The sequence below is a fragment of the Somniosus microcephalus genome, chromosome 22, assembly GCF_052327205.1.
Source record: "Somniosus microcephalus isolate GS21.2 chromosome 22, FLI_Smic_1.0, whole genome shotgun sequence".
NCBI lineage: Eukaryota > Metazoa > Chordata > Chondrichthyes > Squaliformes > Somniosidae > Somniosus > Somniosus microcephalus.
The window spans coordinates 29,656,817-29,670,133 of record NC_141008.1 but is presented as its reverse complement, the minus strand read 5'-3'; the positions used below and the strand labels follow the sequence as shown (position 1 = coordinate 29,670,133).

Genomic DNA, 13,317 nt, shown 5'->3' with positions numbered 1-13,317 from the left:
TTCCAGGGGGTGTTCCAGGAGGTGTTCCAGGGGGTGTACATGGAGGCCTTCCAGGGGGTGTACATGGAGGCCTTCCAGGTGGTGTATATGGAGGTGTTCCAGGAGGTTTTCCAGGTAATTTGATCTCTTATCAACAATATTTTAGATTAATTGAGATGAGTTGAATGATGATAAAGGTCTATTATTGTCAGTTTTACAATCCAGCTAACTGTTAGCATGCTTTTACACTATAATTGTAGTCAATCACTTTGTATCAATACTGCAGTAATCGTGCAAATGCAGCCTTAGTTCCTGGTCATGCATGACCTGACACAAGAACAAAGTGGAGTGAGATTCCCTGGAGGAGTCTTTGGATCCCCTACGTGCCTGGTTTGGAACTGAGTGCCTCCTGTAAATTGGAGCCCCAGGTTTGAGTAAGCACAATCACTGGCCGAGAAATTTGCTCACTCCACTCCCATTTTTTGGGTGCTATACAGCCTCCTAAGTCTCGAACATGGTGGTCAGGAAACACACATTTACAAGCTGAATTGCTCTGCCAGTGATATTGGATTGGGCTGTTCCATTGGTGTCAGGTGTGCACGCCAGAATTATTTAAACAAATGAAGAAGTTATTTAGTTTATGGTGCTGTGCTCCTCGCAAGACCCTTTTGTGGTTTTGGTATACCTCAGCACGTGACTCACCACATGTCGATCTCATCCAGCAAATCATTTAAAGGCCTGCCTGAAAATTGAAACAAGTGCTCCTTGGCATCTAAGTGGAGTCCAAGGTGCCCAACTTATTTTCCTCTACTGGTTGCTAATTTTTCACATGAGAAATGGGCAAGTGGCACCTATATGTTTAAACCCCACTCTAGTACTTCAAAATATGGGCCCGGATTTAACGGTTTGTATAGCTCCTTTGAAATCCACTGCAAGTTCGGGATTTCTGGATGCGCTCGCGCATACAAGAAATCTGGAACTTGCGGCCTGTCAACATACGCTTTGACAAGCCATCCGCGCGGGCCACAGAAAAGCAATCACTTGTGTAGAGTTGGGCTATTTGCCCACCGACTGGCCAGCAATTGCACACGGAAGTGTTATGGTTGCTGCAAACAGGTGCGGATTACAGTTTTAATGATGTCTAAAATTATCGAAAAATTAAAATTTTAGTGAGGTTGGTGGAATGACGGTAATTACTGTACGAATAAAATTCCAATTCTGTAAATTGTAATTAGCTTAGATTTCGGGATCCCATTACATTTCATTAGGGGATTCGGGAATGATTAAAATGGAATTCTGCTTTGTGATTGGAGGACCAGGCCCACGTGATCCCAGGTACGCTTGCACACCGCCTGCGACCATGGGATCCATGGGCCATTGCGCTGCCCTCCTCCTCGAGGCCTGAGACCGCAAGTTTTCGTAGCCTCGCCGCCAGCAGGTAGGTTCGTAATTCTTTCGCCGGTTGGAGGCGTACTCCGAAGGTACACCTCCACCTGCAATTTTTGGCCCAAGATCTCGGCTGACATTTCAGTGCATTGCTGTGTTGATAGAAGTGCCACCTTTCTGATGGGATTTTAAACTGCCCTGATCTGGTGGTTCACAAGGATGGGGTTTATCTGTAATGAGGTGGTGCTGTTGACCTTCATAAAATTACTTATTGTTCTACTCTGTACGAAGCTAGTCTCTGCTCTGCCATAACTTGTCAATCCTCTGTCATTGCAGGTGGATACGCAGCTGCTAAATATGGAGGTAAGTCTTTCTACTTTTGTAATTTGTAAAAGCATCAAATTATTATTGTATTAATAAGCACAGATTATTAATGGGAACAATCTTCTTGACAAGTATAGAATGTACATAACAATTAAATTCATGATCAAACATGAATTTTAAGCCGGAATAGTATTATGCAAGTAAAATGACTTTTACCTGTCTCATTCCAACCTGGGTTATAGTTAGGCATCCGTTAGAATCAATTAGGTCATATTTGTAGGTTTTAAGGGGGCGTAATCGTACAATGGTTTCCTCCTGGTCGGTAGATTTGTCCAAATATTACGATCAGGTCTTCTCGCTTTATTGTATATTTAACAACCTAAAGTGTTTTTAGAAAGAAATATCATTCCGCAATTTGGCTGCATTGAGTTCAGCTTTGAGTAGCTGCTACCTTGTACTGAGGTTGTAGTTCCATAAACTGAACAATATCCTTTGTCTGTGTATACAGAGAATTTGGAGTATGAGCCAGGAGTTTCACAACTCTGGCTAGTCATAATTATAAGGGCTTTGTCCAGAGAGAAACCAGGAAATATCTCGCCACATGAGAAACAAGCAGTGAAAGTCACAATCCTGGACATAGACCAATATGAAATGTTCAATCGCTCAATATTTTCTCTTTCTACAATGCTCTACCTACTATGAATTATTTCATTCAAAATTTATTCATCCCCATTAGACTATTTTCCATTTGTATTTGAAGCTTGTGTCTTATTTTCATACTTTCCACTAGATTTTTGAATTTTGCTGTCTTTTCCCTTTTGCGATATTTCTTTCCCATTCCAACAGTCACCACCAGTAACAACTGACATTGTTACTTAAAAGTCACTAGATTTAAACATTACATCATATTTCCAGGCATACACAACGGGTTCCTGGGATACCACTTGTTGTATCATGTTATGGCTTTGTAGCATATTTACCTCAGATTCTAGTGCCATATCAGTTAATACCAGCACTAGAGTGTTTAGGTAATCGTCGAGGGAAGTCGCAGGAATACTATTATGCAAGTAAAATGTTTTTTACCTGTCTCATTCCAACCTGGGTTATAGTTAGGCATCAGTGAGGTCACATTTGTAGGTTTTAAGGGGGCATAATCATACAATTAGTGCTTGGCCTTTTTTGAATGAAATCAGGAGGTACTTTTTCACACAAATGATAGTGGAAATTTTGTACTCTCTTCCCCAAAAGGCTGTGGATGCTGGGCCAATTGAAAGTCAACACTGAGATTGATAGATTTTTGTTAGGTAAGAGCATCAAATGATCGGGATCAAATTAAGTAAATGGAATTGAGGTACAGATCAGCCATGACCAAATTGAATGGTGGAACAGACTCGCGGGGCGGAGTGGTCTTCTTGTGTTCCTATGTTTGGACCCTGCTGTTACTCACTGGTGCCTTTTGGCATTCCAATTTAGTACCATGTAGCACTACTTGTGTATTAGCAGTGATGGAGCATGTATATGCATGGTGGAATACTTGTAATAGTACAGTCAATGCTCTCAATGCCACCCAATGGTTATACAGGGCATAATTGCAAATTTTGTCGATGACACAAAACTCGGAAATGTAGTAAACAATGAGGAGGATAGTAGCAGACTTCAAGAGGTCATAGACACACTGGTAAAATGGGCATCACATGGCAGATGAAATTTAATGCAGAGAAGTGAACGGGAAATTAGAGATGCGTGCAATAAGGGCACAGCAGTTATCATGGGTGACTTTAATCTACATATAGATTGGTCTAACCAAATTACTAACAATACTGTGGAAGAGCAATTCCTAGAGTGTATACGGGATGGTTTCCTGGACCAATATGTCGAGGAACCAACTAGAGATCAGGCCATCTTAGACTGGGTATTATGTAATGAGAAAGGATTAATTAGCAATCTTGTTGTGTGAGGCCCCTTGGGGAGGAGCGATCATAATATGATAGAATTCTTCATTAAGATGGAGAGTGAAGTATTTGATTCAGAGACTTGGGTACTGAATTTAAATAAAGGAAACTACGATGGTATGAGGCGCGAGTTGGCTAGGATGGATTGGGGAATGTTACTTAAAGGGTTGACTGTGAATAGGCAATGGCAAACATTTAAAGATCGCATGGATGAACTACAGAATTTGTTCATCCCTGTTTAGCATAAAAATAAAACAAAAAAGGTGACTCAACATTGGCTAACAAGGGAAATTAGGGATAGCATAAGATGCAAGGAGAGCACATATAAATTGGCCAGAAAAAGCAGCAAACCTGAGGATTGGGAGCAGTTTAGGATTCAGCAAAGGAGGACAAAGGGATTAATTAAGAAGGGGAAAATAGAGTATGAGAGTAAGCTTCCAGGGAACATAAAAACTGACTGTAAAAGCTTCTATAGATATGTGAAGAGTAAAAGATTGGTAAAGTCAAGCATAGGTCCCTTGCAGTCAGAATCAGGGGAATTTATAATGGGGAACAAAGACATGGCAGCCAATTAAATACATACTTTGGTTCTGTCTTCACAAAGGAGGACACAAATAAACTCCCAGAAATGTCAGGGAACATAGGGACTAATGAGAGGGAGGAACTGATTGAAATCAGTATTGTTAGGGAAATTGACGGGATTGAAGGCCGATAAATCCCCAGGGCCTGATAATCTACATCCTAGGGTACTTAAGGAAGTGGCCCTAGAAATAGTAGATGCATTGCTGGTCATCTTCCAAAATTCTCTAGACTCTGGAATAGTTCCCATGGATTGGAGGGTAGCTAATGTAACCCCACTATTTAAAAAGGTGGTAGAGAAAAAACAGGGAATTATAGACCGGTAAGCCTGACATCAGTAGTGGGGAAAATGCTAGAGTCCATTATAAAAGATGTAATAGCAGAGCACTTGGAAAACAGTGACAGGATCGGACAAAGTCAACATGGATTTACAAAAGGTAAATCGTGCTTGACTAATCTACTGGAATTTTTTGAGGATGTAACTGGTAGAATAGATAAGGGAGAACCAGTGGATGCGGTGTATTTGGACCTTCAGAAGGCTTTCGATAAGGTCCCGCATAAGAGACTAGCGTGCAAAGTTAAAGCACATGGGATTGGGGGTAAGGTACTGACTTGGATAGAAAACTGGTTGGCAGACAGGAAGCAAAGTGTTGGAATAAACGGGTCTTTTTCCAAGTGGAAGGCAGTGACTAGTGGGGTACCGCAGAGATCGGTGCTAGGACCCCAGTTATTCACAATATATATTAATGATTTGGACGAGGGAACTAGATGTAATATCTCCAAGTTTGCAGACGATACAAAGCTGGGTGGGCGTGTGTGCTATAAGGAGGATGCAGAGAAACTCCAGTACAATTTGGACAGGTTGGGTGATTCGGCAGATGCATGGCAGATGCAGTATAATGTAGATAAATGCGAGGTTATCCACTTTGGTAGCAAAAACAGGAAGGCAGATTATTATCTGAACGGCAATAGATTGGGAAAAGGGGAAGTGCAACGAGACCTGGGTGTCCTTGTGCACCAGTCGCTGAAGGTGAGCATGCACGTGCAGCAGGCGGTTAAGAAGGCAAATGGTATGCTGGCCTTCATAGCGAGAGGATTCGAGTACAGGAGCAAGGATGTCTTGCTGCAGTTGTACAGGGCCTTGGTGAGACTACACCTTGAGTATTGTGTGCAGTTTTGGTCGCCTTATCTGCGGAAGGACGTTCTTGCCATGGAGGGAGTGCAGCGAAGATTCACCAGACTGATACCTGGGATGGCAGGAATGACGTATGAAGAGAGATTGGGTCGATTAGGCTTATATTCGCTAGAGTTTAGAAGAATGAGAGGGGATCTCATTGAAACTTATAAAATTCTAACAGGACCAGACAGACTAGATGCAGGAAGGCTGTTCCTGATGGCGGGGGAGTCCAGAACCAGGGGTCACAGTCTAAGGATAAGGGGTAAGCCATTTAGGACTGAGATGAGAAGGAATTTCTTCACCCAGAGAGTGGTGAACCTGTGGCATTCTCTACCACAGAAGACAGTTGAGGCCAATTCATTAAATATATTCAAGAAGGAGTTAGATGTATTTCTTAAGGCTAAGGGGACCAAGGGATATGGGGAGAAAGCAGGGACAACGTACTGAGTTTGGATGATCAGCCATGATCGCATTGAATGGCGGAGCAAGCTCGAGGGGCCGAATGTCCTACTCCTGCTCCTATCTTCTATGTTTCTATGTTTTGGTATGAAGAATGAGGCGAGACAATATAAGCAAAATGGTGCAATTTTAAAGGGGATGCAGGAACAGGGAGACCTGGGGTTGTATGTACACAACTCTTTGAAGGTGGCAGGGCAAGTTAAAAAAGCATATGAGAACTTTGGTTTGATCAATAGAGGCATAGAGTACTAAAGCAAGAAAGGTTTGCTAAACCTTTATAAAACGCTGGTTAGGCCTCAGCTGGAATATTGGAGGAAAAATTCAGTTGGTAGTGCCACCCGTTCGCACCTTAAGAGGGCGCTAAGTGGGGCGCAAAGCAACTAGCGCCGGGCGCGGCGATATCTGCGCCTCTCGCGAAATTGACCGGACATTTTGTGGCGGCGCTAAACAATACTGCCACGATCTCCTGCGCCGGCAGATCGTGACGTCAGTCGAGTGCGCAACGCCCCGTTAGCATCCCGGACCGGAAATTGACTGGCGCCCCCTGCCTTACCGCCTGCTGCTAGCAACGACAGGTTGAGGGGAGCGTTATGCTGTCAGAAAGGGACTAGGGGACCGCTATTTAAAGGCGACCACTTCTTGCCTTTTTTTGTTGGTGACATTTTTGCAACACGCATTCTGAGAGAGAGAGAGAGGCTTCTGGAGAGATTCAACGCTGTGTGAAGGAGTTTTGGGTACTGAGCAGAACTTTGCAGGTTGGTTTTGATTTGCCCTTGTATTGATTTAGAAGAGACTATGGGGTCTGCACTCTGAGCTCTTCCCCGGTTCTCTCCATTGTTCTTTCCAGCAGATTTGATGTACAGGTCTCTCCAGGCTGAGATTCAGGCCGAGATTCAAGGCTGCAATGAGCAGGATGTGGATGGAGAGCAAGATCAACCCTCCCTTTAAGATAAAAACAGAAAATGCAGGAGAAACTCAGCAGGTCAAGCAGCATCTGTGAAGAGAGAAACAGATTTAACGTTTCAGGTCGATGACCATTCGTCAGTACAGGTGTAGACTACCCTTTATCCGAACTTCCGAAAACCGAAACCCTCTAAAAACCGAAGGTTTTTTCGGTCAGCGTAAGTCGTGCGCACGACATGACCAGAGTGGCGCACGACTTACGCTGAGCAGAGGGTCAGCGTAAGTCGTGCGCGCGGACCCCCACCGACCCCGACCCCCGCCGACTTACGCTGAGCAGAGGGTCAGCGTAAGTCGTGCGCACGACCCCCCGCCGACCCCCCCGCGGAACCACCTGACTCTCTTCCAAAGGCTCGAAAGCAACGAGAGCTCTGAGCCCGCGGCGGTGCCGGCCCCTGTTCCGACCGAGCACGACGACCTGTTGGTGGAAATGCGGAACTTCATTGCATTCCAGGCTAGCAGCGACGGACAAGCCACGATTGCCGACCCCCCCGCGGACCCCCGCCGACGCCGACCCCCCTGCGGACCCCCGCCGACCCCGACCCCCCCGTGGACCCCCGCCGACGCCGACGCCCCCGTCGACCCCGACCCCCGCGGACCCCCGCCGACCCACCTTCCGAAATCCGAAATTTTCCGAAAACCAAAACACGGCTGGTCCCGAGGTTTACGGATAAAGGATAGTCTACCTGTACTCCCCTTTAAGAATTGGACGGTGCCAGTGTGTCTGTGTTCCATTGCTGACAAATCACATGAGCTTCGCCAGCGCTGTGAGGTAGTGCCTCGCTCCTCAGCCTTAGCACCGTAGAGAGGTGTGTAGCGCCTGATTTAGCGCTCCAATCACCTCCAGGGGCGATAAAAGCCAAGTTTGCTGTCCGAGGCGATAATTAGCGCCAGGCGCTAAACTTTGCGCACCGCCAATAATAGCGCCCCAAATGGGGCGATACCGAATTTTTCCTCCATTGTGTCCAATTCTGGGCACCACACTTTAGGAAGGATGTCAAGGCCTTAGAGTAGGTGCAGAGGAGATATAAAGAAGAAAGATTTGCCTTTAGATCACGCCTTTCACAACCAGCGGACGTCCCAAAGCGCTTTACAGCCATTGAAGTACTTTTTGAAGTGTAGTCACTGTTGTAATGTAGGAAACGCGGCAGCCAATTTGCACACAACAAGCTCCCACAAACAGCAATGTGATAATGACCAGATAATCTGTTTTAGTGATGTTGATTGAGGGATGAATATTGGCCAGGACACGAGGGATATCTCCCCTGCTCTTTTTTGAAATAGTGCCATGGGATCTATTACATCCACCTGAGAGAGCAGCCGGGGCCTCGGTTTAACATCTCATCTGAAAGACGGCACCTCCGACAGTGCAGCACTCCCTCAGTGCTGCACTGGCGTGTCAGCCTAGAATTGTGTGCTTTGGAGTGGGACTTGAACCCACAACCTTCTGACTCCGAGGCAAAGGTGCTACCAACTGAGCCACGGCTGACACAGATTTACTAGAACAGTACCAGGGCTGAGGGACTTCAGTTATGAGACTGGAGAAGCTGGGGATGTTCTCCTTAGAGAAGGTTCAGAGGAGATTTGATAAATGTTTTCAAAATCATGAATGATTTGATAGAGTAAATAAGGAGAAATTGTTTCCAGTGGCAGAAGTGTCGGAAACCAGAAGACACAGATTTAGAGTGATTGGCAAACGAAGCAGAGGCAAAATGAGGAAACATTTTTTTACGCAGCCAGTTGTTGTGATCTGGAATGCACTGCCTGAAAGGGTTGTGGAAATAGATTCAATAGTAACTTCCAAAAGGGAATTGGATAAATACTTGAAGGGGAAAGAGCAGGGGAGTGAGACTAATTGGCTAGCTCTATCAAAGAACAGGCGCAGGCACAGTAGGCCGAATGGCCTCCTTCTGTGTGGTATCATTTTATGGTTCTCTGAATATCAGGTTTTCCGCAAACAGGTGTATAGCAGCTGACAATTATTTGACACTGACTGGTGCTATTGGGGGGTCTAGCATTCATGCAAGCACGTTAACAGCTTGCTTAGTCTTTTCCCACCAGCTAAAAGCCATTCATATCTCAGCAGGGGTCAATTTCTTGCTGAGAGAGCATTGGTCTCCCTTGGTCCCTAAAGATTTGGAGTTCTGCTATTACTGTCTAGTACTGAGGCCCTTTCATGCGCTTCCTACTCAAACAGTGGGTCGCAGTGGCTGAGGGAATCTAGGACCTTCACGTCTGCATGTTTCAGTATCACCTCTCCACAGTGGTCTCAGAATCCACCTTTCCATTCCCTGTGGTTGCTGTTATAAGTGCACACCCAGGGAAGAGACACGTGTGGCCCGTGTGCTACTTGCTGAGTGACAGATCCTCATGGCTCATTTAGTTCTCAGATCATTACAACAAAGGAAACATCAGTTATCTCAGTACGATAGCTCTGAAATGCCCTCTGAACTTGCAGCACTCCAATCTCTTAGATCCAACCCTGACATTGTCATTAAACCCGCTGACAAGGGTGGTGCTGTTGTTGTTTAGCGAACTGACCTCTAACTAGCGGAAGCTGAACGCCAACTCTCCGACACCTCCTCCTACCTCCACCTGGACCATGACCCCACTACCGAACATCAAACCACCGTTTCCAAGATGGTCACTGACCTCATCTCCTCTGGAGATCTTCCCCCCGCGGCCACCAACCTCATAGTTCCCCAACCCCGCACAGCCCACTTCTACCTCCTTCCCAAGATCCACAAACAGGACTGCCCTGGTAGACCCATCATTTCAGCCTGTTCTTGCCCCACGGAACTTATCTCTTCCTATCTCGACTCAATCTTTTCTCCCCTTGTCCAGTCACTCCCACCTACATCCGTGACTCTTCGGACGCCCTCCGCCACTTTAACAGTTTCCAGTTTCCTGGCCCCAACCGCTTCCTTTTCACCATGGACGTACAATCCCTCTACACCTCCATCCCCCACCAGGATGGCCTGAGGGCGCTCCGCTTCTTCCTTGAACAGAGGCCCAACCAGTCCCCATCCACCACCACCCTCCTCTGCCTGGCTGAACTTGTTCTCACATTGAACAACTTCTCCTTTAACTCCACTCATTTCCTCCAAATCAAAGGTGTTGCTATGGGTACCCGCATGGGTCCTAGCTATGCCTGCCTTTTCGTGGGATATGTGGAACACTCTTTGTTCCAGTCCTACTCGGGTCCCCTCCCTCACCTCTTTTTCCGATACATTGATGACTGTATCGGTGCCGTTTCCTGCTCTCGCCCCGAACTAGACAATTTCATTCACTTTGCCTCCAATTTCCACCCTTCCCTCACCTTCACATGGTCCATCTCTGACTCCTCCCTTCCTCGACTTCTCCATCTCTGGGGATAGGTTATCGACCAATATTCACTACAAGCCCACTGACTCCCACAGCTACCTGGGCTACACTTCCTCCCACCCCACCTCCTGTAAGGACTCTATTCCATTCTCCCAGTTTCTCCGTCTCCACCGTATCTGCTCCGACGATGCCACCTTTCACACCAGTGCTTCCGACATGTCTTCCTTTTTCCTCAACCGAGGATTCCCATCTACCGTGGTTGACATGGCCCTCGACCGTGTCCGTTCTATCTCCCGCACTTCTGCCCTCACTCCTGCCCCTCCCTCCTGGAACCACAATAGGGTTCCCCTTGTCCTCACCTTTCACCCCACCAGCCTCCACATTCAACGGATCATCCTCCGCCATTTCCGCTACCTCCAAAGTGATCCCACCACGAAACGCATCTTCCCCTCCCCTCCTCTTTCAGCATTCCGTAGGGACCGCTCCCTCCGAGACACCCTAGTCCACTCCTCTATCACCCCCAACAGCCCTTCCCCTTCGCCTGGCACCTTCCCGTGCAAGCACAGGAGATGTAACACCTGCCCCTATACCTCCCCCCTTCCTACTGTCCAGGGCCCCAAACACCCCTTCCAGGTGAAACAGCGATTTACTTGTACTTCTTGCAATCTAGTATACTGTATTCGCTGCTCACAATGCGGTCTCCTCTACATTGGGGAGACCAAATGCAGATTGGGTGACCGCTTTGCGGAACACCTCCGTTCAGTCCGTAAGGGTGACCCCAAACTTCCGGTCGCCTGTCATTTTAATTCACCGCTCCATTCCCACTCGGACCTCACCGTCCTTGGCCTCTTGCATTGTTCCACGGAAGCTCAACGTAAACTCGAGGAACAGCACCTCATCTTCCGATTAGGTACTTTACAGCCTTCCGGACTCAATATCGAGTTCAACAATTTCAGATCATAACCTCGGCCCCTATTACATTTTTACTTTTTTTTCCCACCCCTTTGTTTTGGGTTTTCCCTCCCCACCCGCCCCCCCCTTTTCCTTTTTTTTTTCTCTCTCCCACATGGCAGCTGTCTCTCATCCTGCCAGTACACTTCACACCTAATCTGAGCCGTCTTTTGTCTCCTACTAGTCCTATTACCATCTCATCTGGTTTTGAATACCTCTTAATGTCTCTTTACTTCTTTTGTTCTATCGCAGCCCTGCCTTCGATCTATTTCATTTCCTTTCCAGTTTTGAAAAAGGGTTCACCTGAAACGTCGACTCTAATTTCTCTCCACGGATGTTGCCTGGCCTGCTGAGTTTTTCCAGCATTTTCTGTTGTTATATCAGTTATCTCAGTCCCTTTCTAAGAACCTCCATGCCATTTCATGTGGTAAGAACCAAACAGGTTACCGCAGACATCATTCTGGTTCTTAAAGTGATGCGTAGTCCCAATCTGACCACTATCACCTTGACTGAAATCTGATCGTACAATATTTCTCTCAGTACATTCATCACTTTCAGTGCCAGGGTGACTCAGGGCCTCAATGTGGTTGATCCAGGTGTGTTGCTCTGTGTGCCAAGTGTGTTCTCCAAATATTCAATAGTTAACCTTTGCAGGTTTCATTTTGCATTCCTCCCTTTTGTTGTGCTGCAGAGCATGGCATATATAACACATGGACCAGAGTTTATAGAATAACACAGTTAAAAAATTTAGAATAAAATAATAATAGGTAAATCAAAAATTAACAAATATAATGAGAAAGTCTGTAATGGGTCAGCTACCTTTTATAAGAATTCTTTGAATGGAATATGAAATAAATTGTTGAATCACTAAACGCAGTCCAGGTTTCTGACATGGTAAATTCAGTCAGCTTCATTCTCTTGTAAAGCTTTCTGAATTGGCTTAGGATATCACAATGTATTGTTTCAAGCAGAGATTGAAATAGATTATTCATCTGATCAAGTACCAGACTTTTGGAATAACTGCTGAACCATTGCAATTGGATGAAGACCCTGATAAGAGACTGCTAATTAAAGTTGAAGCCCATGGAATTGAAGGCAAATTATTGACCTGGTTAGGAAATTGGCTGAGCGTCAGGAGACAGAGTAGGGATAATGGGCAGGTACTCTAATTGGCAGGATGTGACTAGTGGTGTCCCACAGGGATCTGTGTTGAGGCCTCAACTATTCACCGTAATTATTAACGACTTAGATGATGGCATAGAAAGCCACATATCCAAATTTGCCAATGACACAAAGGGAGGCGACATTGTAGGCAGTGTAAATGAAAGCAGAAAATTACAAAGGGATAGTGATAGATTAAGTGAATGGGTAAAACTGTGGCAAATGGACTTCAATGTAAGCAAATGTGAGGTCATCCACTATGAACCTAAAAAGGATAGAACAGGGTACTTTCTAAATGGTGTAAAGCTAAAAACCGTGGCGGTCCAAAGAGACTTGGGGGTCCAGGTACATAGATCATTAAAATGTCATGAACAGGTACAGAAAATAATCAAAATGGCTAATGGAATGCTGACCTTTATATCTAGATGACTAGAATACAATGGGGTAGAAGTTATGCTACAGCTATACAAATCCCTGGTTAGACCACACCTGGAGTACTGTGAGCAGTTCTGGGCACCACATTTTAGGAAGGATATATTGGCCTTGGAGGGAGTGCAGCGTAGCTTTACCAGAATGATGCCCGGACTCCATGGGTTAAATTACGAGGAGCGATTACACAAATTAGGGTTGTATTCCCTAGAATTTAGAAGGTTCAGGGATGATTTGATCAAAGTTTTCAAGATATTAAAGGGAAGTGATAGGGTAGAGAGAGAAACTATTTACACTGGTTAGGGAGTCTAGGGCTAGAGGATATAGTCAAAAAATTAGAGCCAGACCTTTCAGGAGTGAAATTAGGAAAACACTTCTACACACAAAGGATGGTAGAATTTTGGAACTCTCTTCCGTAAACAGTAATTGATGCTAGATCAATTTTAAATCTGAGATTGATAGATTTTTGGTAACCAAAGGTATTAATGGCTGTGGGGCAAAGGCGGGTATATGGAGTTAGGTCGCAGATCTGCAATGATCTTATTGAATGTCGGAATAGGCTCGAGGGGCTAAATGGCCTACTCTTGTTCCTATGTTCCTATTACAGCTTTTATCAAATAGAGTCACACTTCACCA

General features: G+C 45.6%; 1 protein-coding gene across 16 annotated transcripts in view; it reads left to right on the top strand.

Moving 5' to 3' along the window:
• The window catches only part of LOC147102129 (uncharacterized), a 330,921-nt gene that overhangs the window by 186,463 nt on the left and 131,141 nt on the right, over nt 1–13,317 (top strand). For all 16 annotated transcript variants that reach the window (XM_085964374.1, XM_085964369.1, XM_085964366.1 and 13 more), the window contains 2 exons: nt 7–114; nt 1,702–1,728. In XM_085964374.1, the coding sequence (XP_085820500.1) occupies nt 7–114; nt 1,702–1,728 (135 nt within the window). The remainder of the gene's footprint in view (nt 1–6; nt 115–1,701; nt 1,729–13,317) is intronic.